The 23,472-nt window shown below is 39.8% G+C and overlaps 1 protein-coding gene across 1 annotated transcript in view; it reads left to right on the forward strand.

The window, feature by feature from the left end:
• Positions 1-23,472, forward strand: part of LOC129556177 (ankyrin repeat domain-containing protein 26-like) — a 59,296-nt gene that overhangs the window by 19,233 nt on the left and 16,591 nt on the right. Inside the window, exons 10-19 of the mRNA XM_088844182.1 lie at positions 664-692; positions 787-859; positions 10,124-10,206; positions 13,120-13,286; positions 13,540-13,599; positions 14,705-14,863; positions 17,293-17,326; positions 17,607-17,742; positions 19,547-19,760; positions 20,467-20,650. Of these exons, the coding sequence (XP_088700308.1) occupies positions 664-692; positions 787-859; positions 10,124-10,206; positions 13,120-13,286; positions 13,540-13,599; positions 14,705-14,863; positions 17,293-17,326; positions 17,607-17,742; positions 19,547-19,760; positions 20,467-20,650 (1,139 nt within the window). The remainder of the gene's footprint in view (positions 1-663; positions 693-786; positions 860-10,123; positions 10,207-13,119; positions 13,287-13,539; positions 13,600-14,704; positions 14,864-17,292; positions 17,327-17,606; positions 17,743-19,546; positions 19,761-20,466; positions 20,651-23,472) is intronic.

Here is a 23,472-nt window from a genome sequence, read left to right on the forward strand (position 1 = left end):
AAATTAGAGGAGCCAAGACATGTAGACATACCAGTAGCCCACATGGATATGGGAAAATAATGAATATTTTTATGAGCCATTTTTCTACAAGTGTATATATAAGCTAATCAGTTCATTACTCTCTCTGATGAGAAATGAATTATACATTCTGGTGAACTGTCATCCCATTGTGTACTTCTTAAATGACTGGGAAGATTGAAGAACATGATAAATACTTGTCGTATAATGGTGTAAACGATAGCTGCTGCATTGCATTCAAGATATACTGGTGCATTTTACCATCAGCTTTCATGTTTATCTTCTTGGGGGTCATGATTTGCTCCTCTGATTAAGATCAGTTTTCTTCTCATCAGTCATCATGTTAACATTGGTCTGTGTGCACCTTAATATTTTATAAAGTCATTGAAAATGTAATGTTACTTTTGAAATCTTAAGTGCATGTTTTGTTAAACCTGTATTTCTATTTTTTTTCACTAGCCATTGTGGATTCATATGTCTGTTTTGCTGGTGTCCTAACATACCCCTAAAATCAAGACACTAAAACCAAATGTGTTCACTGCCAAGGCTGAGTGTGAGGATTCTGCTGAGTCCTAACTCTGCCTGAATGTGCAGCTGGCTTTCATGTTTACATGACGTTAACTCTGTGTCCCTTTTGCCTTTTAGATTCTCCTGGGAAATATCCTAATGTGAAGGTAAAAACATGTATGTTTTTATCTTGAATTATGAACTGTGGATTGTATCAAATGTACATTATTTCTTAATCAATTTGTTTCCAAACCCATTCAGCCTGCAGTCTTAGTGAAAGATTCTGTTCCTAGTACAACAGTCGGAATGAAGGATTTACAAACATCCATTTCAGGTAAATTTTGCAGTACACACTAAACTCTGGAAAGAGGGACACTGAAATATTTGAAGTGCTGTCTTCATACTCCTAACTTCTTTTTGCAAATTTAATTGAAGAATTTGACATACATAATCCAGATGTTATTGTTGGTATCTGTGTTTTGAAAAAAAAGATAGGTACAAGCCTAAGAATAAGAAATTTTTAAAAGGTAAGCTTGAACTCAAAATGTTTCCATATGTGTTTTGATACCCTGAAGTTCTGAGTTTGGAACCTCTATGCTTCTCAGGATTTCTCAGAGATTAATTATTAGACTCTAAGATTTTTCCAGTGTCCAAAAATGCTTATTTGATCTCTGACCTTTACCTAGAGTAAAGCTTCACTTGCTAATATGTCAGTTGTGTTACGGCTTATAATTATTTCATTTTAGTGTTGTTACACAGATGAATGTTGGCCTATCAGATGTTTTGGTTAGCAGATGGTGTGTGTGTGTGTGTTTGTGTATGTGAGTTTGTGGTGTCTTTGATCATTAGAAGTAGGGGAAGTAATCATACTTTAATGACTATTTGATGACATAATATTTTAAAACAGTGATTCTGAAAGTTTTTGGCTTTACGTTCCTTTTATACCTCTAAAAATTATTGAGAATTTCAAGGAACTTCTGTTTTTGTCTATTGATGTTCACTATATTGGAGTTCAGTTCGGTCGCTCTGTCGTGTCCAACTCTTTGCAACCCTGTGGACTGCAGCTCGCCAGGCTTCCCTGTCCATCACCAACTCCTGGAGCGTACACAAACTCATGTCCGTCGAGCTGGTGATGCCATCCAACCATCTCATCCTCTGTCGTCCCCTTCTCCTCCAGCCTTCGATCTTTCCCAGCATCAGGGTCTTTTCAAATGAGTTGGTTCTTCACATCAGATGGCCAAAGTATTGGGAGTTTCAGCTTCAGCATCAATCCTTCCAATGAATATTCAGGACTGATCTCCTTTAGGATGGACTGGTTTGATCTCCTTGCAGTCCAAGGGACTCTCAAGAGTCTTCTCCAACACCATAGTTCAAAAGCATCAATTCTTTGGTGCTCAGCTTTCTTTATAGTCCAACTCTCACATCCATACATGACTACTGGAAAAACCAGAGCTTTAACTAGATGGACTGATAGTCGCAACATAATGTCTCTGCTTTTTAATATGCTGTCTAGGTTGGTCATAACTTTTCTTCCAAGGAGCAAGCATCTTTTAATTTCATGGCTGCAGTCACCATCTGCAGTGATTTTGGAGCCCAAGAAATTAAAGTCTATCACTGTCTCCATTGTTTCCCCATCTTTTTGCCATGAAGTGATGGGACCAGATGCCATGATGTTAATTTTCTGAATGTTGAGTTTTAACCCAACTTTTTCACTCTCCTCTTTCACTTTCATCAAGAGGCTCTTTACTTCTTTACTTTCTACCATAAGGATGGTGTCATCTGCATATCTGAGGTTATTGATATTTCTCCCGGCAGTCTTAATTCTAGCTTGTGCTTCATCCTGCTCAGCATTTCTCATGATGTACTTTGTATGCAAGTTAAATAAGCAGGGTGACAATATACAGCCTTGATGTACTCCTTTCCCTATTTGGAATCAGTCTGTTGTTCCATGTCCAGTTCTAATTGTTGCTTCTTGACCTGTATACAGATTTCTCAAGAGGAAGGTCAGGCAGTCTGACGTTTCCATCTCTTTAAGAATTTTCCAGTTTGTTGTGATCCACACAGTCAAAAGCTTTGGCATAGTCAATAAAGCAGAAGAAGATGTTTTTCTGGAACTCTCTTGCTTTTTTGATGATCCAGCAGATGTTGGCAATTTGATCTGTGGTTCCTCTGCCTTTTCTAAATCCAGCGTGAACATCTGGAAGTTCACGGTTCACGTACTGTTGAAGCCTGGCCTGGAGAATTTTGAGCATTACTTTGCTAGTGTGTGAAATGAGTACAATTGTACAGTAGTTTGAACATTCTTTGGTATTACCTTTCTTTGGGATTGGAATGAAAACTAACCTTTTCCAGTCTTGTGGCAATTGCTGAGTTTTCCAAATTTTCACAGCATGATCTTTTAGGATTTGAAATAGCTCAACAGGAATTGCATCACCTCCACTAGCTTTTTTTGTAGTGATGCTTCCTAAGGCCCACTTGACTTCACATTCCATTATGTCTGGCTCTAGGAGAGTGATCACACCATGGTGCTTATCTGGGTCATGAAGATCTTTTTTGTATAGTTCTTCTGTGTATTCTTGCCACCTCTTCTTAGTATCTCCTGCTTCTGTTAGGTCCATACCATTTCTATCCTTTATTGTGCTTATCTTTGCATGAAATGTTCCCTTGGTATCTCTGATTTTCTTGAAGAGATTTCTAGTCTTTCCCATTCAATTGTTTTCCTCTATTTCTTTTCATTGATCACTGAGGAAGGCTTTCTTTTCTCTCCTGATATTCTTTGGAGCGCTGCATTCAAATGGGTATGTCTTTCCTTTTCTCCTTTGCCTTTAGCTTCTCTTCTTTTCTCAGCTATTTGTAAGGACTCCTCAGGCAACCATTTTGCCTTTTTGCATTTCTTCTTCTGGGGGATGGTCTTAATTACTGCCTCCTGTACAATATCACGAACCTCCATCTATAATTCTTCAGGCACTCTATCAGATCTAATCCCTTGGAGTCTATTTGTCACTTCTATTGTATAATCCTAAGGGATGTGATTTAGGTTATACCTGAATGGTCTAGTGGTTTTCTGTACTTTCTTCAATTTAAGTCTCAATTTGGCAATGTGGAATTCATGATCTGAGCCACAGTCAGCTCCTGTCTTCTTTTTGCTGACTGTATAGAGCTTCTCCATCTTTGGCTGCAAAGAATATAATCAGTCTGATTTCGGTGTTGACCATCTGGTGATGTCCATGTGTAGAGACCTCTTTTGTGCTGTCGGAAGAGGGTCTTTGCTATGACTAGTGGGTTCTCTTGGCAAAGCTCTGTTAGTCTTTGCCCTGCTTCATTTCGTACTGCAAGGCCAAATTTGCCTGTTACTCCAGGTGTATCTTGACTTCCTACTTTTGAATTCCAGTCCCCTACAATGAAAAGGACGTCTTTTTTAGGTGTTAGTTCTAGAAGGTTTTGTAGATCTTCATAGAACTGTTCAATTTCAGCTTCTTCAGCATTAGTAGTCAGGGTATAGGCTTGGATTACTGTGATATTGAATGGTTTGCCTTGGAAACGAACAGAGATCATTCTGTTGTTTTTGAGATGGCATCCAAGTACTGCATTTCAGACTCTTGTTGAGTGTGATGACTTCTCTAAGGGATTCCTGCCCACTGTAGTAGATATAATGGTCATCTGAGTTAAATTCACCCATTCCAGTCCATTTTATTCACTGATTCCTAAAATGTCGACATTTACTCTTGCCATTTGTTTAACCACTTCCCATTTGCCTTGGTTCATGGACCTAACTTTCCAGGTTCCGATGCAATATTGCTCTTTACAGCATCAGACTTTACTTCCATCACCAGTCACATCCACAACTGGGTATTGTTTTTGCTTTGGTTCCGTCTCTTCATTCTTTCTGGAGTTATTTCTCCACCGATCTCCAGTAGCATATTGGGCACCTACCGACCTGGGGAGTTCATCTTTCAGTGTCCTGTCTTTGTGTCATTTCCTACTGTTTATGGGGCTCTCAAGGGAAGAATACTGAAGTGGCTTGTCGTTCCCTTTTCCAGTGGACCACATTTTGTCAGAACGCTCCACCATGACCCGTCCATCTTGAGTGGCCATACACGGCTTGGCTCATAGTTTCATTGAGTTATACAAGGCTGTGGTCCATGTTATCAGTTTGGTTAGTTTTCTGTGATTGTGGTTTTCCTTCTATCTGCCCTCTGATAGATAAGGATAAGAGGCTTATGGATGCTTCCAGATGGGAGAGACTGACTGAGGGTCTTGTTCTGATGGGCGGAGGCATGCTCAGTAAATCTTTAATCCAATTTTCTGTTGATGGGCGGGGCTGTGTTCCCTCCCTGTTTTTTGACCTATGGGGCCATCCTGTGGTGGAGATGATGAAGATAATGGTGACCTCTTTCAAAAGGTCCCACGCTGGCACTGCTGCACTCAGTGTCCCCATGAACACTGCAGCAGGCCACTGCCGACCCTCGCCTCCACCAGAGACTCCTGGAAGATAAAACTAAAAAACATAAAATACGACACACACGATCAGAATGGCTAATTCCGTTAGTCATTAGAGTTTTGATATGACATATGCTGTTTCTGAAGAGCTCCACTGTGCACTCAGAACAGAATGCGAATGGAAGTGACGTTTAGTGTTACTGTGAAAATAGTTTTGACCTCTTAGACCCCCTGACCCAGTGGGTCTCTGGACTTCAGGGATTCTCAGGGCACACTTGAGAACCATCATTTGAAACCATTGACGTGGTTGGATGTGAAATGATAAAGGGGCTGTTGTGCTGACACAGGATTTAAAGTTTCACTTTTACATTTCTTGCTTGTTTCCTTGATTTCTCTTAAGAGATTAAGACCTGACAGTTCCTTTTTTTAAAAATAAATATTTCTGTGTGGCGTTCATTCTTGCCTAATGGTGCTCTGTGCTCTTTGGATCAGTGTGGTCCTAGAGTTATCCTATTTTCACATGGAAACAATTAGTGACCCACAAAGCTATCATTTCCTGTATAAGTTTAGGATGTTTATCCACGGCTTTAAAAGTCAGTTCTGAAGATACTGATAAGTTGAGGAAGACCGTCTCATTGTAGTTACAGTAGTTGTTGGTGGTGTTCAGTCGCTGATCACGTCCGACTCTTTGTGACCCCACTGATTGCAGCATGCTAGGCCTCCCTGTGCCTCACCATCTCCTGGAGTTTGTCCGAGTTCACGTCCATTGAATCACCCATGCTATCCAACCATCTCATCCTCCGCTTCCCCCTTCTCCTCCTGCCATCAGTCTTTCCCAGCATCAGGGTCTTTTCCAGTGAATCGGCTCTTCACATCAGGTGCCCAAGGTATTGGAGCTTCAGTGTCAGCATCAGTCCATCCAGTGAGCATTCAGGGTTGATTTCTCTTAGGATTGACTGGTTTGATCTCTTTGCTGTCCAAGGAACTCTCAAGAGTCTTCTCCAGCACCACAATTTGAAAAAATCAATTCTTCGGTGCTCAGCCTTCTTTATGGTCCAACTCTCACATCCGTACATGATACGGAAAAAACCATGGCTTTGGCTGTATGGACCTTTGTCGACAAAGTGATGTCTTTGCTTTTTAATGTTGTCTAGGTTTGTACCATTAATTAAAGTAGTACTATTCATTAAAAGTGTTTTTAAAAACCATGGTCTCTAGAGCATACAGTATTGTAAGGCATAATTAAATGTAAACTAAGTTAGACATATGTTTTGTTAATAAAATATTTGTATGTTGAAAACAAATAATTATTAGTAAAGTTCTTATGGAATACAGACTATGTAATAGAAATTGAGTGAATCAAAGTAAGTAATACTAGAAAATTAAAAAATAGAAGAAATGAGATACACTAGTTAACGTCTCTTCATGACAGTGACGTATGAGATACAATAAGCTCGGAAGGACTAGTGAGTCTGAGAGGAGAGGAGGAACTGATTCTCTGAAGAAAGACTTTGTACAAGTTAGCCAGAGATGTATTCTTACTCACATTCTAGTAAATGGAGACTTTGTTTTCACATTTTTCAGATGAGGCTTCTACTGCTTTGAGCCTCAGTAATGAGGCTTGTCAGAGAGCTGGGCATTTGAAAGTTGATGATCAGTCGTCATTGATGTCACCATCAACGAGCAAAAATCAGTCAGCATCCACAGGATTTGGACAGATGACCATAATAGATAAAATAAAGAGAAATATTGCGGCGGTGTTTCTGGTAGGGAATTCCAGGCTCCATCACCTGTGCCAGTCTCAGCTGCCGGAAAACAAAAAGAGCAAACAAGGTAATGCAGAAGCCCAGAGCACTCAGCCATGTGCCACCTGGGCACGGCCTTACCATCATTCTGACGGTTCCAAAGTAGAGATTTTGTGGCAAAATCTACCTTGTGCTGGCTCCTTTCATGCAACCTACAGCCAATACCAATAAATACCTCTTAGCAAGATGTTTGCATTCTCCCTCTGACCGTAGTAATACAATAAATAATAAAGAGAGTTAGGAGAAAGTAAGTTCATTTTGGCTAGTATTTAGCATACACCCGAGAGTGAGTAGCAGGATTATATTTAGAACTCTGGGACTAGTTGGGAGACCTAGGTAGACATCTAGACTGCCTTCTCAAAATGTGACTTTGTAGCAATATTTTTATATAGCTCTAAACTCATAAGTATTAGTTAACATTATATTCAGTATAACTGCAAAAGCAGCTCTGAAACCAAATATTAAAATATTTCTTGTGTTTTCTATGACTGCGTATATTTTAGAATTGGCTTTCCCAGTGGGAATGGGAGTCATGGGAAATTGGCTACATGGTACCTACTTCTCAGCTCTGTCCACAGAGTAAATCAGCTTGTTTTATTATTTGTAATGAATTAAGAGTTCACAAGGGATGTTGGTTTGAAGGAGTGCTGTATCACTTAAAAGCAGTATACAGAAAATCAATTCTGATTCTACTAGGATGCCCAGTCTATTGAGTGACCACGTCTAATAACGTGTTGTCCATAAATACTAATTAATTTCATGCCTTTAATCAATCATGTGGTCACGGCTATAGTAAGAAATTATACACTGTTTCTTTTTACACTTCTGTAGTTTTTTGGTTTCTATCCTCAACTTTGCATTTACAAAACATTCTCAGTTATCTCCTAGAATAGTGACTGCAAGCTCTAAACTCAAAGTGTTTGTCTTTTTTTTTTTTTTAATCTATACAACTGAGTCATTTGCTCTTGTTTCTCCGTGAGCTTGGTAAGTCCAGGAAACACAGATTCAAATAAAACGGCTACACGAGTCCCTCCAACACTGGATGGTGTGAAATAGGAAAAACCACAAAATAAATAGAAGCAACTTCAGTCAGTTCATGGTGATTGTTTCTCTTCTAAGTCGATACCTTTTATAAAATAACAAGCGGAATCTACTCCTTCAGGGTCCCAGGATTTGTACATTTGTTGGTTTCTTAAAGATTTATTCTATATTAGACCCTGAAAGTTTTATATCCTAAATATTTCTGGAAACACTCCCTCAGTTCAGGCCCGCATCACCTGTTTCCCCACTATTAACGCCTTCGGATTCATCTTCCTCATTTTACTTGTGTGCTCTTCAGTTTCATCCCTCTCTTAGCGTCTAGTCACCAATCTCAGAAGCACACGTGACCATGAAACACTCTAAATCACTTTAATGTCTAGCCCTCTTAAAGCGACATTGATGCTTTCATCTCTCTCTCTCTGTCCTTTGCCCTGGAATTCTGAGCTGCTGTTGACGCCCCCTCACCTGTTCCTGTTGTTGTTGCTGTTCAGGCGCTCAGTCGTGTCTGACTCTCTGTGACCCCACGGACTGCAGCACACCAGGCTTCCCTGTCCTTCACCATCTCCCAGAGCTTGCTCAAATTCATGTTTATGGAGTCGGTGATGCCATCCAACCCTCTCATCCTCTGTCTTCCCCGTCTCCTCCTGACTTCAGTCTTTCCCAGCATCAGGGTCTTAGTGAGTCAGTTCTTCACATCAGGTGGCCAAAGTAGTGGAGCCTTAGTGTCAGCGTCAGTCCTTCCAGTGAATATTCAGAACTGATTTCCTTTGGGATAGGATGGACTGGTTGGATTTCCTTGCAGTTCAAGGGACTCTCAAGAGTCTTCTCCAACCACAGTTCAAAAGCATAAGTTCTTTGGCGTTCAGTCTTCTTTATGGTCCAACTCTCACATCCCTACATGACCACTGGAAAAACCACAGCCTTGACTAGACAGACCTTTGTCGGCAAAGTAATGTCTCTGCTTTTTAATATGCTGTCAAAGTTTGTCATATCTTTTCTTCCAAGGAGCAAGCGTCTTTTAATTTCATGGCTGCAGTCACCATCTGCAGTGATTTACATGCCCAGGAAAATAAGTCTGTCACCGTTTCCATTGTTTGCCGTCTCTCTGCCCCGAAGCGATAGGGCTGGCTGACATGGTCAGCCCTGTCCCTGCATTTTGACAAACATCTGCCCTGCTGTCCGTGCACTTCTTCCCGTCTTGCTGCAGCCTTAAGTTCTCTCCCTCTTCTGCCCTCTGTGTCCTTGAAGTCTGTGCTCAGGCGTTATCTCCAGAAAGGCCATCCCTGACACCTTTTATCTACATTTTTCTTTAAACTCCGGTATCTAGTACTGAGCAGAAACTCGAGAAGTAATTATTGAATAAAAGAAATAAAGGCTATTTATACCAAGGTGATTTTTTTTAATTTATTTTTTTATTGAAGGATCATTGCTTTACAGAATTTTGTTGTTTTCTGTCAAACATCAGCATGAATCAGCCATAAGTATACACATATCTCCTCCCTTTTGAACCTCCCTCCCGTCTCCCTCCCCATCCCACCCCTCAAGGTTGATACAGAGCCCCCGTTTGAGCTTCCTGAACCATACAGCAAATTCCCATTGGCTGTCTATACCAAGGTGATTTTTAGATCTTGTCCTCTGCAGTTTAGGAGCCAAGAGGATTGACATGTGAAGAAATAATTTACAGTTCAGATGGGTGTCTATCACTAGGAAAATCTAGAAAGATACACGAGAAAAATCTTTGAAGTACTAAGGTAGCTACAAGGAAAGGGACAGCTGTTTATCTGGGGAAAGAGAGCTATAATCAAAGACAACTTCACAAAGCAGGTTGAGTCTTAAAAGATGAAAAGTAACTTGTCAAAAGAGTACAGGGAAGCATTTCAGATTAAGAAACTGATAAAAGCATAAAAAGAGGAATTTTGTAAACCATGAGGATGTTGCAGCTGAAGCTTGGCATGTTGTTAAAAAGCTCCAGTTATGAAGTGGAGAAGAGAATGTATTGTGACTCTATATGTCTGTCCTGTATTTTGAAATTTTGTTTGGTTTCTGATTGTTTTGTTCACTGATGTTTGGATGAACCTGTGAATGAATGTTTGAGCTGTTTGTGTGCCTGTAACCTGGTGACATCTGGTATTTCCCAAAGGATTTGGTTGAAATTTTTAGGTCATTGGAAGTATTTCTCAAAGAAGTAGATATTCAGCTGAAGATTAAGATTGATTTAATCTGTCATTTGATACAATGTTTTAGATCTATGTTTTAAATGAAGATTATGTCTTTTATCTAAACATTCTAAGTAATTTTAACTAAACATACAGATTTCTCAGCAGAACTAGACTTGGAAATGATATCAGAGGAAGCACAAGAAAAACTTGATGGAGATGAAAAGAACCATTCACAGGTATGTAAAACTGTAAATTTCAATTTCTGGTTTAAACTGTATGATACACATACTATATGTGTATCAAACAAGGCAAATTAGAATGGAAAGATAAGTTAAAACCCATTACAAATGAGTTAAAGCAGAAGTTTGGTGAAATTTGTGAGAAATACAAAATTACTGTTTGTCCTAAGGAAGATCCATTATGTGATAACCCTAAAAAAGGAATAAACAAAAAGGAAATATCTCCTAATATGACAAATAATATATTTGATTGTGAGGGAAAAGATGCATTTGGAGTATCTGTGTCTCTAGTATTCCAAGCATTTCCTGAACAAAAAGAACCCAGTCTCGAAAATTTTTTCCGTTGTCTGTAAACTCTGGGTCCTTGGGATATGCTTGTTGGTCATCTTCAAAGCTTTGTTTCACTGAAAATAAAGTAGACATTGAAAATGATCAACTAGACATTGAACACGTGTGTTTCAACATCGAGGAGAGTTTTTATAATGATACAGAAAATGAAAAAGTAGGAGACCCGATAGTTACATTTGAAGTGAAATAAGACCAAGAGTTTGAGATACAAATGTCACAAAATATGAGGCAAAATCCTACTAATCAGAAGTTAGACATCAGACAGACACATCAGTCTAGTCTGTGGCTTGTCCACTCTGGGAAGATGAAACACATTATTCAAATAAAAAGTCACGGTACTCAGTTGTTACAAATCCTGTTGCTGTTGTTACAAATACTGATCAGAAAAACAAACCAATACAGTGGTTCCAGAAGCCACTGCATGCGGATAATTGTAGTGCTAGTAAGGATAAAAGCATGGAACTCAAATTAGAAAATGGGAATTCTTTACCGAAAGTCACAGAGCATCCAAAGTGTTTGGAAAGGAAGAATTACAGAAGGATGTGCAGAGATTTAAGAATGAAATAGGCATGTTACAAGTAGAGATGCTGGCTTTGGAAAAAGAAAATGCAACTTTCAAAAGAGGTAGAGGTTCATTTGCTCTTGCTTTGGTTTTTCTCTTTCTCAATGGTCTGGTCCACTTGATTTTCCACTTATGAATAAAGTAGGGTCATCTAAATAGGTAATTGTGTAGAAATAGATTATTTCTGCCATCTCAGTAATAGGAATTCAGGAGACAGTTTTCATGGCTTTTGTCCTTCAGTCAATCTAATACCTAATTCTGTCTCTGTCAGTCTTTCATGTGGGCTGGGAGACTCACTGAGCTGTGGACCATGTGGTCTTCTGAGCCAGAAGAAGCACCAAGGAAACTGCTTAAGAAGTGTGACCAGCTAGGGTTTTGCAGTGTTCTTTTTTTCTTGAACTCTGTTCTCTGTTGGATTAAATATGTTGTATTTCCATAGAATGGGAAGAAAGCAGTGACTGAGAGAAGGGACATAAACACGTGTTCTCTCTAATCTCTTCATTGTGGCTGAATATGTGCGATCTTCTCTGCTTTCCACAGTCACTGGGCACTTAGATTTCCAGCATGGCTGCTTCAGGATCTTTTTAATAACAAATACATGCACTCCCGCATGTGCTTTACTCACCACTCTCAGTTGTTTATTTTGAGACAGACCTTTCCATTATGTTTTTTACTAAAATGTAGTTTTTGACATGTTTGATTTGTCACATAGGTTGTGTGTGTGTGTGTGTGGAAGTTGCTCAGTCGTGTCTGACTCTTGGCGAGCCCTTGGACTGTAGTCTGCCAGGTTCCTCTGTCCTTGGAATACCAGAGTGGGTAGCCGTTCCCTTCTCCAGAGGATCTTCCCAACCCACGTCTCCTGCATTGAAAGTGGATTCTTTAATATTTGAGCCACCAGGGAAGCCCATAGGTAGTATAAACCCTCAGCAAAACAGAAAAAAAAATTGTTTATCTCCAAAGGAGAAAACTGAATTTTGAGACACTGTGAGATTTTTCTTTCTTCAGTAATAGGTTTTTAAAATTGTTTGTTTGCTTTTTTGTGTAAGAGGTGCTTTGATTGAGTTTGAACAATAGACAAGGGAAAAAAAACAAACTATGTATTCTCCTGTTAAAAAAAAGAGATGAACCCTATCCCCAACTAAGGCATTTAAAAATACTGTGCCAAAGTCACACTTTTAACATCTGATTAATCTGATGAATTCATTTGGTTATTTATCACATTCAGGGTTACAGAATTGTATCATTTCTTTTGGTGCCATAAAATGCTAGGGAGTGCCACTTTAGGGGCTTGAACAAAACCTTAAACTTTTTTTTATTTTATTGCTGTGTTTGGTAAATAGTGGGGCGACAGTAGGCAATTATTTCTATACCCTCTAGCTGTAAGGTTTGACGGTTATTGCATGTGGAATTGGGAAGCATTACTTGTATTCCAGAATTCCACACTAATAACTCCTCAGTTTCATTCTGCTCCTTGTATTTCGGTAAACTTTGGTTCATATATTTCAGTGAACACCATCACTTTTTTGTTATCTCCCGGATCCAGATGAAAAAAAGAATTGTAAAAGGCAGAGGGAAAAGAATAGCTTTAGTGCAGAAAGAAGAATGTTTTCTTTCTGTCCCTGAGGTACCAAGGTGTCACATCCTCTGCATCTGGCTATTTAATGGAAAATCCAGGTGGTAAAGACTGAAGAGGACAGATTTTGTGTCTTTGTCTTTTTATTTCTCTGTCTCCGCCAGTCAGATAGGGAAGACTAAATGTGAATAATTGCATCTTATGAAGAAAGCCATTTTTGAAATTTTGGGAATTTTGTTTCTTTTCCTCAAACAGAAAGGAGCAGATTTTACAAAAATTTCAGGCACTTGTAAGTGGTAAAATAAGCACAAAACTATTTTTATCACTTAAATTCAGGGCAAATGCTGAGGCAAATAATAAAATTGAAAACAAAGATCCTTATAATAAAGAAGTAGCAATTATTCTTAGTGTCAAACTTTCACTAAAGGTTCAAGAAGAAAAGCACAAAAGTAGTGAAGTGGAAGTATCAGACAACGAATGCGATGCTGCTGATGAGAGTGGGTTGAATCTGCAGAGAAAGAGTGGAGGAAACAGCAGCCAGGAGTTTCCTGCTCCGGAGAATGAAGATTTTTCTGTATCAACCTTTAACATCAGGTCATTTGTTATTTTCCTATAAAGTAGTTTCTAACTTGAACTAATGTTTGTGATTTACACATTTTATATTTTACTAGGGATATCGCTATTTTTAATACGCTTGTCCTTTAGCCTTAATACTAGAGTTACTTTGTTAACATGCTATCATGTTACAGTATTAGACTATTCTGGATTTGACTGCATGCTTGCCTTAACCAGTGTGTTGTATATTTAAATTTATTTTATGTCACTAATGAACATCCTTTCGTTTCAGTTTGAGGACTTCTTTCAGCATTTCTGATGAGGCGAGACTAGTGGTGCTGAGCTCCCTCAGGTTTGCTTTGTCTGGGAAAGTTTTTATTTCTCCTTCATTTCTGAAAGACAGCTTTTCTGGATAGAGCACTCTTGGTTGGCAGTTTCCTCCTCCTGGCACTTTGAGTGTGTCCATGGATGGAGGCCACATTGTTGTTGGTGGCAGGAGAGCTGATGAGGCACCTGTTTTTCAGCCATGATGCTCTTGTCACCCCCGTGTGGGTGGTTTAAAAGTAAACTCCCCCAACTCTGGCCAAATATTTCCTTGATTTCTTCTTTCATGGTATATGTACCTCATGTCATTTAAAATGCCACCTAAATTAAGTGTTACTTTTTTCTTTGAATTCTCTTTTTAATGTATTTTTGGCTGCGCTGGGTCTTCACAGCTGCAGTGCTTGGGCTTCTCATTGTGGTGGCTTCTCCTGATGCTGAGCCTGGGCTCCAGGGTGCTGGCTTCAGGAGTTGTGCAGCACGGGTTTAGCTGCACCGCGGCATGTGGGATCTTCCCTGACGAGGAATTGAACTGGTGCCCCCTGTATTGGCAGGTGGACTCCTAAGCACTGGGCCACCAGGAAAATCCCTAAATTCACCATTATTATATTTAGAAGCAAAGCAAAACATATAGTGTAAATCTAATTATGACTCCCATGTCTAAGAGTCATGGTGTTTAGGCAGTGGACTCCAGGTTTTCAGTGTAGCCCTTGAGGTTCTTCACAATGTCTTTCCAGATGCATCTCTCTACTTTCATCCATGTATTTTGTACTTTTCAGGTTCCCAGGAAACAACCTAGATGCCCTGTGCCTGATGTTTGTGCTCGCATTTGAATCTCCAAGTAGAATGATTTTCTCCCTTTTCTGTCTCTCATGACCTCCTCTCTTCACTTCTGTAAATCTTTCCTTATTCCACTTATGACTTTCATATGTCAACTCTTACATATCATATTGTATCATAATTGTATATCTGTGTTTGAAGGAAGAATTTGTTTTCTTGCATATGCTTGGTTTTGAGAGTTAATCAATGACTTGCGATGGGTAAGAGCTGGAATTTTACAAGAATTGTTTTTTTTATTCTTTATCAGTTGAATTATTAGCAAACTTTGGTTTTATTGTGAATTTTTTTAAAAGCAGCGATCCTGGCATGCACAGGAAGAAAGTAAAGGAAAAGAACCATGACAAACGGACACCAGAAGACTGTGTGATTGCACCAATATTTGAAAAGACCGATTCACCGACTGGTGGTCTGCTGCACGTGAATGATGAAAGTAAAGTGAATCAAGATGATGACAGGTACATTCTGCAGATTCTCTGTCTGTAGAGCAAGTGGTGTTAGCCCTGAGTGCTTCTTCTGGAAATAGAGCAGCATAATACAGTGCACAGGCCAAGACAAGACATTCCTCAACTCTAGTGGACGACCTATAGTTGAAAGTTGCTGAAAGGTTAAGGTGAGGACCAGTGCCTTTGGCTGGAAGTCGTTCCAGGGAAGAGTCCCCTTGGAAGCTGGACTGTAGTGAATACACGTAAACAGCTCCGTGGGGAATATTATTGGGACAGGCAATGAAGAACTGGATGGTAATTGAAGAGGAATGTGAAGCTCAAAGGAGTTTCTTGTTTTATGTTTAGAGGGGCGCTTTTAGAGTATGTATGCTGTTGCAAATGAGCCAGTGGAGGACGAGTTTATTTAATCTCATTTGCATTTCCAATATTAGAAAGCTTATTGATTGTATGACATTATCTTTGAACTATTACAGTAAACTAATTGTACATAATACTTCTGCTCATATATAGTTTTATGGGAAGGGCTTGTTCATTGGTTCTGAAGTGTAATATTCCTATATAATTGAATACGCGGATGACTACTTAAGTTAATTCTATCACACGTAGATTTTCAGAAATTACATAATTGTGAATTTACAAACACTTAGGCTACACTGAATCAGTTCAGTTCAGTTCAGTCGCTCAGTCGTGTCCGACTCTCCGCGACCCCATGAATCACAGCACGCCAGGCCTCCCTGTCCATCACCAACTCCCGGAGCTCACTCAAACTCATGTCCACAGAGTCGGTGATGCCATCCAGCCATCTCATTCTCTGTCGTCCCCTTCTTCTCCTGCCCCCAACCTTTCCCAGCATCAGAGTCTTTTCCAGTGAGTCAACTCATCGCATGAGGTGGCCAAAGTATTGCAGTTTCAGCTTCAGCATCAGTCCCTCCAGTCAACACCCAGGATCGATCTCCCTTAGAATGGACTGGTTGGATCTCCTTGCAGTATAAGGGACTCTCAAGAGTCTTCTCCAGCACCACAGTTCAAAAGCATCAATTCTTCGGTGATCAGCCTTCTTCACAGTCCAACTCTCACATCCATACATGACCACGGGAAAAACCATAGCCTTGACTAGACGGACCTTTGTTGGCAAAGTAATGTCTCTGCTTTTTAATATATTATCAAGGTTGGTCATAACTTTCCTTCCAAGGAGCAAGCGTCTTTTAATTTCATGGTTGCAATCAGCATCCGCAGTGATTTTGGAGCCCAAAAAAATAAAGTCTGACACTGTTTCCACTGTTTTTCCATCTATTTGCCATGAAGTGATGGGACCAGATGCCATGATCTTTGTTTTCTGAATGTTGAATAGGATTTAATAATTCCTTGATGATTCTAGTTAATAGTAACTTCGTGAGTAGTTATGATTTTTGAAAGGTACTCTGAAACATCACATCATATTAATTTCATAGTTGTTTATAGATTCCAGGGAAAAGGGGAAGATTTTGTTTATATAAAATAGAAAAAAATTATTAACAATCTTTCACAGATTCTTCCTTTTGGATGATAAAGATCTAAATGACAAAAACCATGCTTCCTGTACTAAGAGTGTCATTAACACATATTGTGTGCTCAATAAGTGGATGTCAGATGCATGAAGAAACAGCAGAATGGTTAAATGAATGCCTATTGATGAATTTCTTTACGAGAAACAAATCTTTATAGAAAGGAGATTTCCAGACTTGCCTATACCTGGTCTTCTTATTTTTTGAGAAATATGTTTTAAGATTCAGAAATTATTATTTATAGTTATAGTTAGGCATGGAATAATCCTATAGATTCATTCACCATCATGTTACTTAAAAAGACTTTCAGTATTACTTTCTCAGCATATTTTGGAAGAGCAGTTTTGAAGCCAGATTTCGGTTTGAATTCTGGGTCTATTGGTGATGTGCTGTGTGGGCTTGGGCGAGTTCCTCAGCCTTTGCTCCATTTCTTCTTATACCTATCTCCCAGAATGACTGTGAGGATTAAAATGGCTTTAAGACATGTCAAGTGCTTATAATAATGCATAGCATTTGCCTAGGAAGTCCTCAAAAAGCTAATATCATGGTTATTCAAAATGGGTTTCTTTCTTAGACGGACTTAAGGAATATCTCCCAGATAGGTTTTATTGCCATAAAAGTTAGTTCTTATTGAAAATGACAGGTGCAAAAAACCCTGGTATACTGCTTTCTATCACGTAACGCAAGTAACATTGTGTTTTTCCTTTTCCTTGGATCTAAATTTAATGCTTTATTAATATTACTGATATATTTTCTTTGTCCTTTAATGCTCCTCTTACTAATTGTTGCATCCTTTTATAGAAAATTACTTACCAATGCAAAGAGTTTATCTAAAAAAGAAAAGTTTAGGTATTGTTTGTATTTTTGAGTATTTACTATAATTATTTGTTTTTTTAGGCCTGCGAGAAAAGCACCGTATGAAAAGAAGAAGGTATAGTAAAAAAATAATGAACTTTAAAAAATATTATCCTAGTGAAAAATACTTTGTAAAAGGAATAGTGGCAAAATAGAAAATCTTCCTTTGTTGTAGAGAACTTTACTTTGAACACATCATTTAGAAACACTACTGATAAAGTTACCCTTTTGATAAAAATCTGTTCTTTTAAGAAGTGTCTGTTTTTGCTTTGATAAAGAGATTTATCACCTCTGTACACTTAATATATTTTACACATATTTTAAGGACATTGTGAGACAGTATTATTTATGTGTAGGTCAAAGAACAAATGAATTACGTGAACAACCTGGATGACTTCACTCAGTCTTCTGAGACTGTTTCTGAGGATGGAGGCGTGCTTTACTCTATGAGTTCCATGTTGCAAGTAGACCCTCCCGACGTGGAGTGTAAAGGTAGGAGCACAGTGTAAATGTTAACGGAAAGCCTGTCTGTGTATAGAGTAGTGATAGATGCACACCTTGTCAGTCCTGCTCTAGAGCCAGGGATATGTTACAGAGCTGTGCATCTCAGAAGTGTGTTTTGCATAAAAAGGACATGAAAGTGCGTGTATACTCTGACCCACAGGCCTATGATCCTTCTCACTCACTGTCCCTTCTGTTGACTCTTCTTTCCTGTGCCTTCACCCATGGTCAGGTCAGCATCATGTTCCTCCTAGAGTAACTGAAATAATCTCAGGACTTCTCTCCCTGCCACTCCACCTGGCAGAACCTCAGTCTGCACAGCAACTGTAATTATTGCCTATTTTTAAACATTCAGGGCTCATCATGCTACCCCCTCGCTTAAAGCCCAACTGTTGCCTCCCTTTGCTGCGTGGTTAAAGGTCACAATTGTGTAGTTTCATCTAGTTTTAGTTTTTACCCTTCTTTCTACATGAATTTTGGAATCAGATTGTCAGTTCCCTAAGATGTCTGCTGGTCTTAATGTTTTCATTTTCTTTCAGTTCAAAATACTTTGTACTTTTTCTTTTCATTACCTCTTTGATCCCAGGGTTATTTAGATCCATGTGATTTAGTTTCCAAATATTGAGAGTTTTCCAGAGATCCTTCTGTGCTCTTGCTTCTCATGATTTGTTAGGTGCATCCAGAGGGGCCCTGGGGCTAGGGCTGATTATTTCCTGCCTTGGAGGCAAGACCTTGCTGACTACCCTGTTCATTCTGCTGGTGAAGTGAAGTCGCTCAGTCGTGTCCGACTCTTTGTGACCCTGTGGACTGCAGCCTACCAGGCTCCTCCATCCATGGGCTTTTCCAGGCAAGGATACTGGAGTAGGTTGCCATTAAGTTTTTCCAGCCCGGCTCATGAGAGTAGATGGAATTCCTGGGACTGAGTGAGCACCGGGCACGGTCTCCTGTAGTCTTTGCAGATGGTTTCTCCCTGGTCTCAGGTGGTTTCTCACACACATGCACTGTTCGTTCCTCTGCTTCATACCCGAGGGGCCCCTCCTCAGATCTCCAGGGTCCTTTTTCTGTGTTCCACTCTCTCCTCTCCGCGGTTCTGACCTGTGATCTCTGCCCGCATTGGTTTCCCCAGACTCTCAGCTTCATCACCTCCACTTGGGGAGTCCGGTGGACTCAGCTGCCGTTCCTGCTCCCCATGTTGGGGCCTGGAAATTCTCTCCAGGCAGTGAGCTGGGGCGTTCCTTAGGCTAACCTCATGTGTTTCCGGGATCGTTGTCCTTCATTCCCTGAAGTCCTTTGTCATGAAAATCATTGTTTGATGCATTTTGTTGGCGTTGTTTTTGCTCTCTGCACTCAGGGAGATAAATCGGTAGCTGTTCCCTCTGTCTTGGTTGGAAACACGTGGCAGCTGGAGACTGCCCACAGGGTTGTTCCTCCTGCTGCGCTCACTCCTTGCTGCTCCTCCTCCATTTCTCAGTGACGTCTCTTCCCCAGGGAGATCTTCCTGGACCCAGTCTGTGTCAGGTTCTGTTATGTGATCATAGAACTCTCTTTTCTTGGAGTATCTCTCTGAGGTCATAATTATTTGATTTGTCTTTCTCTTCTCCTAGACTTCAAGCTAAACAAGAGCCAGGGGCGGCTGTTTTATCTTCAGATCTTAGAATCATGTCTTCCACATTGTAGAGACTGTTTGTTCAGTGCCTGGATGAGTGACAGTGAAAGGCACAGTTCTTTATACTCAAAAATTACTCACATAATTTGTTTTTTTTTTGTTTCTATCTTTCTTTTCTTCATCATGCAGATTCTGGTAGCTTGTTGAAAATTCAGGATGCAGGTTTTTCCTATGAAAGATTAGTAGATTTTCAAAGAAGCCACTGTGAACCACTTAGGCGAAAAATTCATGAAATGAAAAGTGAGATTCGTGGGGTCCAGAAAGAGCTGTCAGAAACCAAAGAAGTAAAGTCACAGTTAGAGCATCAGAAAGTGGAGTGGAAACGAGAACTCGGCAGCTTGAGGTACCGTACATCTCGCTTTGAAAGAAATATTTGAACTGTTGTTTCGTATAACACTGCAGAGATGTAGGTGTGTTATAAGGACTAACTTATCCTCTTGGATTTTACAGGAGAGAAAACATTGTGGAGTGTGAAATTCTGGGAAATAATATAGCAGATTCTTAACAGTGAATGCTTCTAATAACTTAATGTATATTTTTCCAAATCGTCATTTTCATGACCATACAGGACTCCACCATAATGGAAATCCCATTAGTTACTTACCAAATTGACTTTCAGTTGTTTTTCACTTTTCTGTATTCTATTTAATACTGCAAGGAACATCTTTTCTATAAATTCATTTCTGCCTTTTTAAATCATTTTGAATACATTTTTCTTTCATAATATTGTCTTATTTGGTTAAAGTATGAGAAGTTTTAAAAAGGTTTGTGATCTACATTTCTAAACTGTTCTTCAAAAAGTTTTATTACTTTACATTCCCACCCACAGATGTATGACGTAACCATTTTTGTCAAGACAAAATAAAAACAAAGTTTTATGCAATTTTATTCTTAACCCTCTGTATGAAAACAGTGATCATTATTAAGTGTTTTTCATTGTATTCCCCCCATTTTTATTATTTTAAACATTGTGAAGAGGGAACGAAAGTTATTGCAGCAACAGCGAATAATCCCATGATTTTCTAAGAAGAGCTCTCTAAAATTTTCAGATTCACCTTAAAGCAAGAAAAAGAAAATAGAAGAAATGCTAGTATGTTATATGAAAAAATGAGGGAGGAGTTAAGAAGAAAAGAGGACGAATATAGTAAAGAAATTGAAATGAAACGGCAACTAGACTTCACTATCCAAGCACTCAAAATGGAGCTAAAGACTGTGGAAATTAATTGGAATCAGGTAGAGTAATCTGTGGTGAAAATTTCAAATTTCTAACACTCTTTTATCAATATTATTTATAATGTGCCCTTTTTTTTGGAAATGTACCATTTTATTTAGCGTTGTGCCATTTATTCAGTGTTTTAGGAAATTTTAGGTTACTTCTTAAAAACAGAAGCAAAGAAATTCAAAATTCCCCAAGTAACAAGGCCGTAAATAAGAATTCTATAATCCTGAAATGCTGGGTGCAGATTTTCGATCAGAGGGAGGAAGAGGTCACGTCAATAGCTCACACAATAGTTACTGAGAAGCCACAGGGTTGAGATTGTTGTAGAAACTGGAGGCTAAGCTCTCCGCTCATCCTTCTGCCTTGAGGGACCATTCATGAGTATATAGGTCTAGAAGAGAAGGGGCACTGGGAGGGACCATCGTGCCTGATTTTACATCAAGTTGAGTCTGGCCTTCAATCTGGCAGGTGGCTGAGGGTCATGGACCCCCTCACTCTGTGCTGTTCAGCCCTCCAGTTCACCTTCCCGGTGAACAGCTCAGAGCTGGCTCCAGCTTTCCCAGCTGGGTTCTCCCCCACAGTAGAGTCCTCAAGGACCGGTGTTAACTGGCGTCCTCTAGAAGTGGAGGAGTGCTCCCCATGGAATTTTTTTCCAGCAGTTGGTAGAAACCAGACACTCTTGAAGCTGGTTGTCCTTCATTCTGCAGAGTTCTCAAGTGGCATCTCAGAGCAGAGAAATTTGCTCCCACACCCGATGTCCCTCTCAAACACGAACTGGGTCCCATCCCCGAGGTCCTAGCAGCAGATGTCCCACAACAAAAAGCTCTTGGGAAGAGCTCAGGAAAGTAGTATTTGTCATTCAAATCCATTTGTCTAGAGCAGTCAGGTAGTGACATGCGATGGCCTCATCCAAGAAGAGGCCTTGAATATTTTCCTTAGGAATTGATCTCAAATCTTTTGCGACTGTCTCGAAGGAGCCGGGACCCTGATTATGGTTTAGGCTGGGAAGACCGTGTGTGCTCCCCCATCGACTGTGTTACCCGACCACGTCCCTCTGCTCTGGAGTGAGCGTGTTGGTCACTCCATGCACATCATCATCTTCAGTGTCTAAATCAGAGTCCGTTCTTGGCGCCACTGTCATTTCTTTAACCAATACCCTATCAACGACCTTTTCACATCATTTACAGGTTTTCATTTTGTAAAAACTGCAACATCAGTTGTAGAAACACTTTTGAACACTTTAAAAAGTTGTTTCTTTAGAATAAACTTATAAAGTGCCCCCCTCCCACACCAAGGGGGGGAAAAAAACTCTTGCTACTACTAATAGATATTCTGGGTTTTGGTAATGATTTCACTTCCTCGAAAGATCATTAGGTTAGTTTATCACTTCCCCTGATGGTAAGGAGGAAACTGTAGGCAGTTCAGAGACCACATTTTGGATGTCATTCTTCTACTTGTGAGAAAATGAGTGCTCTGCTCTGTGAGTGTCCTGTTTCAGTACAAGGAACTTTTGAAAACAATGATCGATTCGGCATAATATATATTAGTGATAATTATTGTGTTTTTCATTGTACTTCCCGCATCTCACTATCTTAAACATTACGGAGAGATAACAAAAGTTATTGCAGCAGCAAATAATCTCATAGTTTTCTAAGAGCTCTCTAAACTTTTCCTTATTTACCGTTAGTGTCTGTACCATGAATGAAATAGGAAGCGTATTTTGTATTGATATGTTTGTACTAGAGACGTGGTTTGATGTAAGAGGACTAGTAGAGTCCAAAGACCTGGCGAAAAGGCTGCAGCTTACTCATATTTGTAACTTTTTCCTTTCCAGAATCAGTATAGCTAATGAGTTAATTGATGTTTGTAGAAGTGTTTATTATAGTTGTCAGTAGGTGTAATTCTTGTAATTGCCTATTAAATGTTAGAAGGTAGCATATTCTCAAGGAAAAACTTTTTGTACAGAAATTTAGTCTATTTATACAGAGTTCAGGCTCTTACTGTGAAGTAGCTGTATAGGAGGTGTCGGATGTAGTGTTTATAAACCTAGCCAGTGGTGCTGTTTATTGAATGATAGCTGATTAACAGTATTCTGTTAGTTTCAGGTGTGCAGCGCAGTGATTCAGATAAATATGTGTGTGTATATTATACAAATAGGGCTTCCCTGCCAGCTCAGACTGTAAAGAATCTGCCTGCAATGCAGGAGACCTGGGTTCAATCCTTGGGTTGGGAAGATCCCCTGGAGAAGGTGGAGAAGGCAATGGCACCCCACTCCAGTACTCTTGCCTGGAAAATCCCATGGACAGAGGAGCCTGGTAGGCTGCAGTTCGTGGGGTCGCTAAGAGTCAGACATAACTGAGCTACTTCACTTTCACTTTTCACTTTCATGCATTAGAGAAGGAAATTCCAACCCACTCCAGTGTTCTTGCCTGGAGAATCCCAGGGACAGAGGAGCCTGGTGGGTTATCGTCTGTGGGGTCGCACAGAGTTGGACATGACTGAAGCGACTCAGCAGCAGCAGTAACAGCAGCCAGGAGAAGGAAATGGCTACCCACTCCAGTATTCTTGCCTGGGAAATTCCATGGACAGAGGAGCCTGGCAGGCTATAGTCTATGGGGTCGCAAAGAGTCGGACATGACTGAGTGACTAATCCACATACACACTCAGTCACACACACACACACACACACATATTCCTTTTCAGATTCTTCTTGCAGAATATGAAGTGTAGTTCCTTATGTTGTACAGTAGATCTCTGTTGGTTATTTTATATATACTGGTGTGTATATGTTAATCCCAACATCCTAATTTATCCCTCCCCCTACTCTGCTTTCCCC

Source organism: Moschus berezovskii, chromosome 15 (genome assembly GCF_049115385.1).
Source record: "Moschus berezovskii isolate FMDL1 chromosome 15, NW_MosBer_1.0, whole genome shotgun sequence".
In the NCBI taxonomy this organism is placed as follows: Eukaryota; Metazoa; Chordata; class Mammalia; order Artiodactyla; family Moschidae; genus Moschus; species Moschus berezovskii.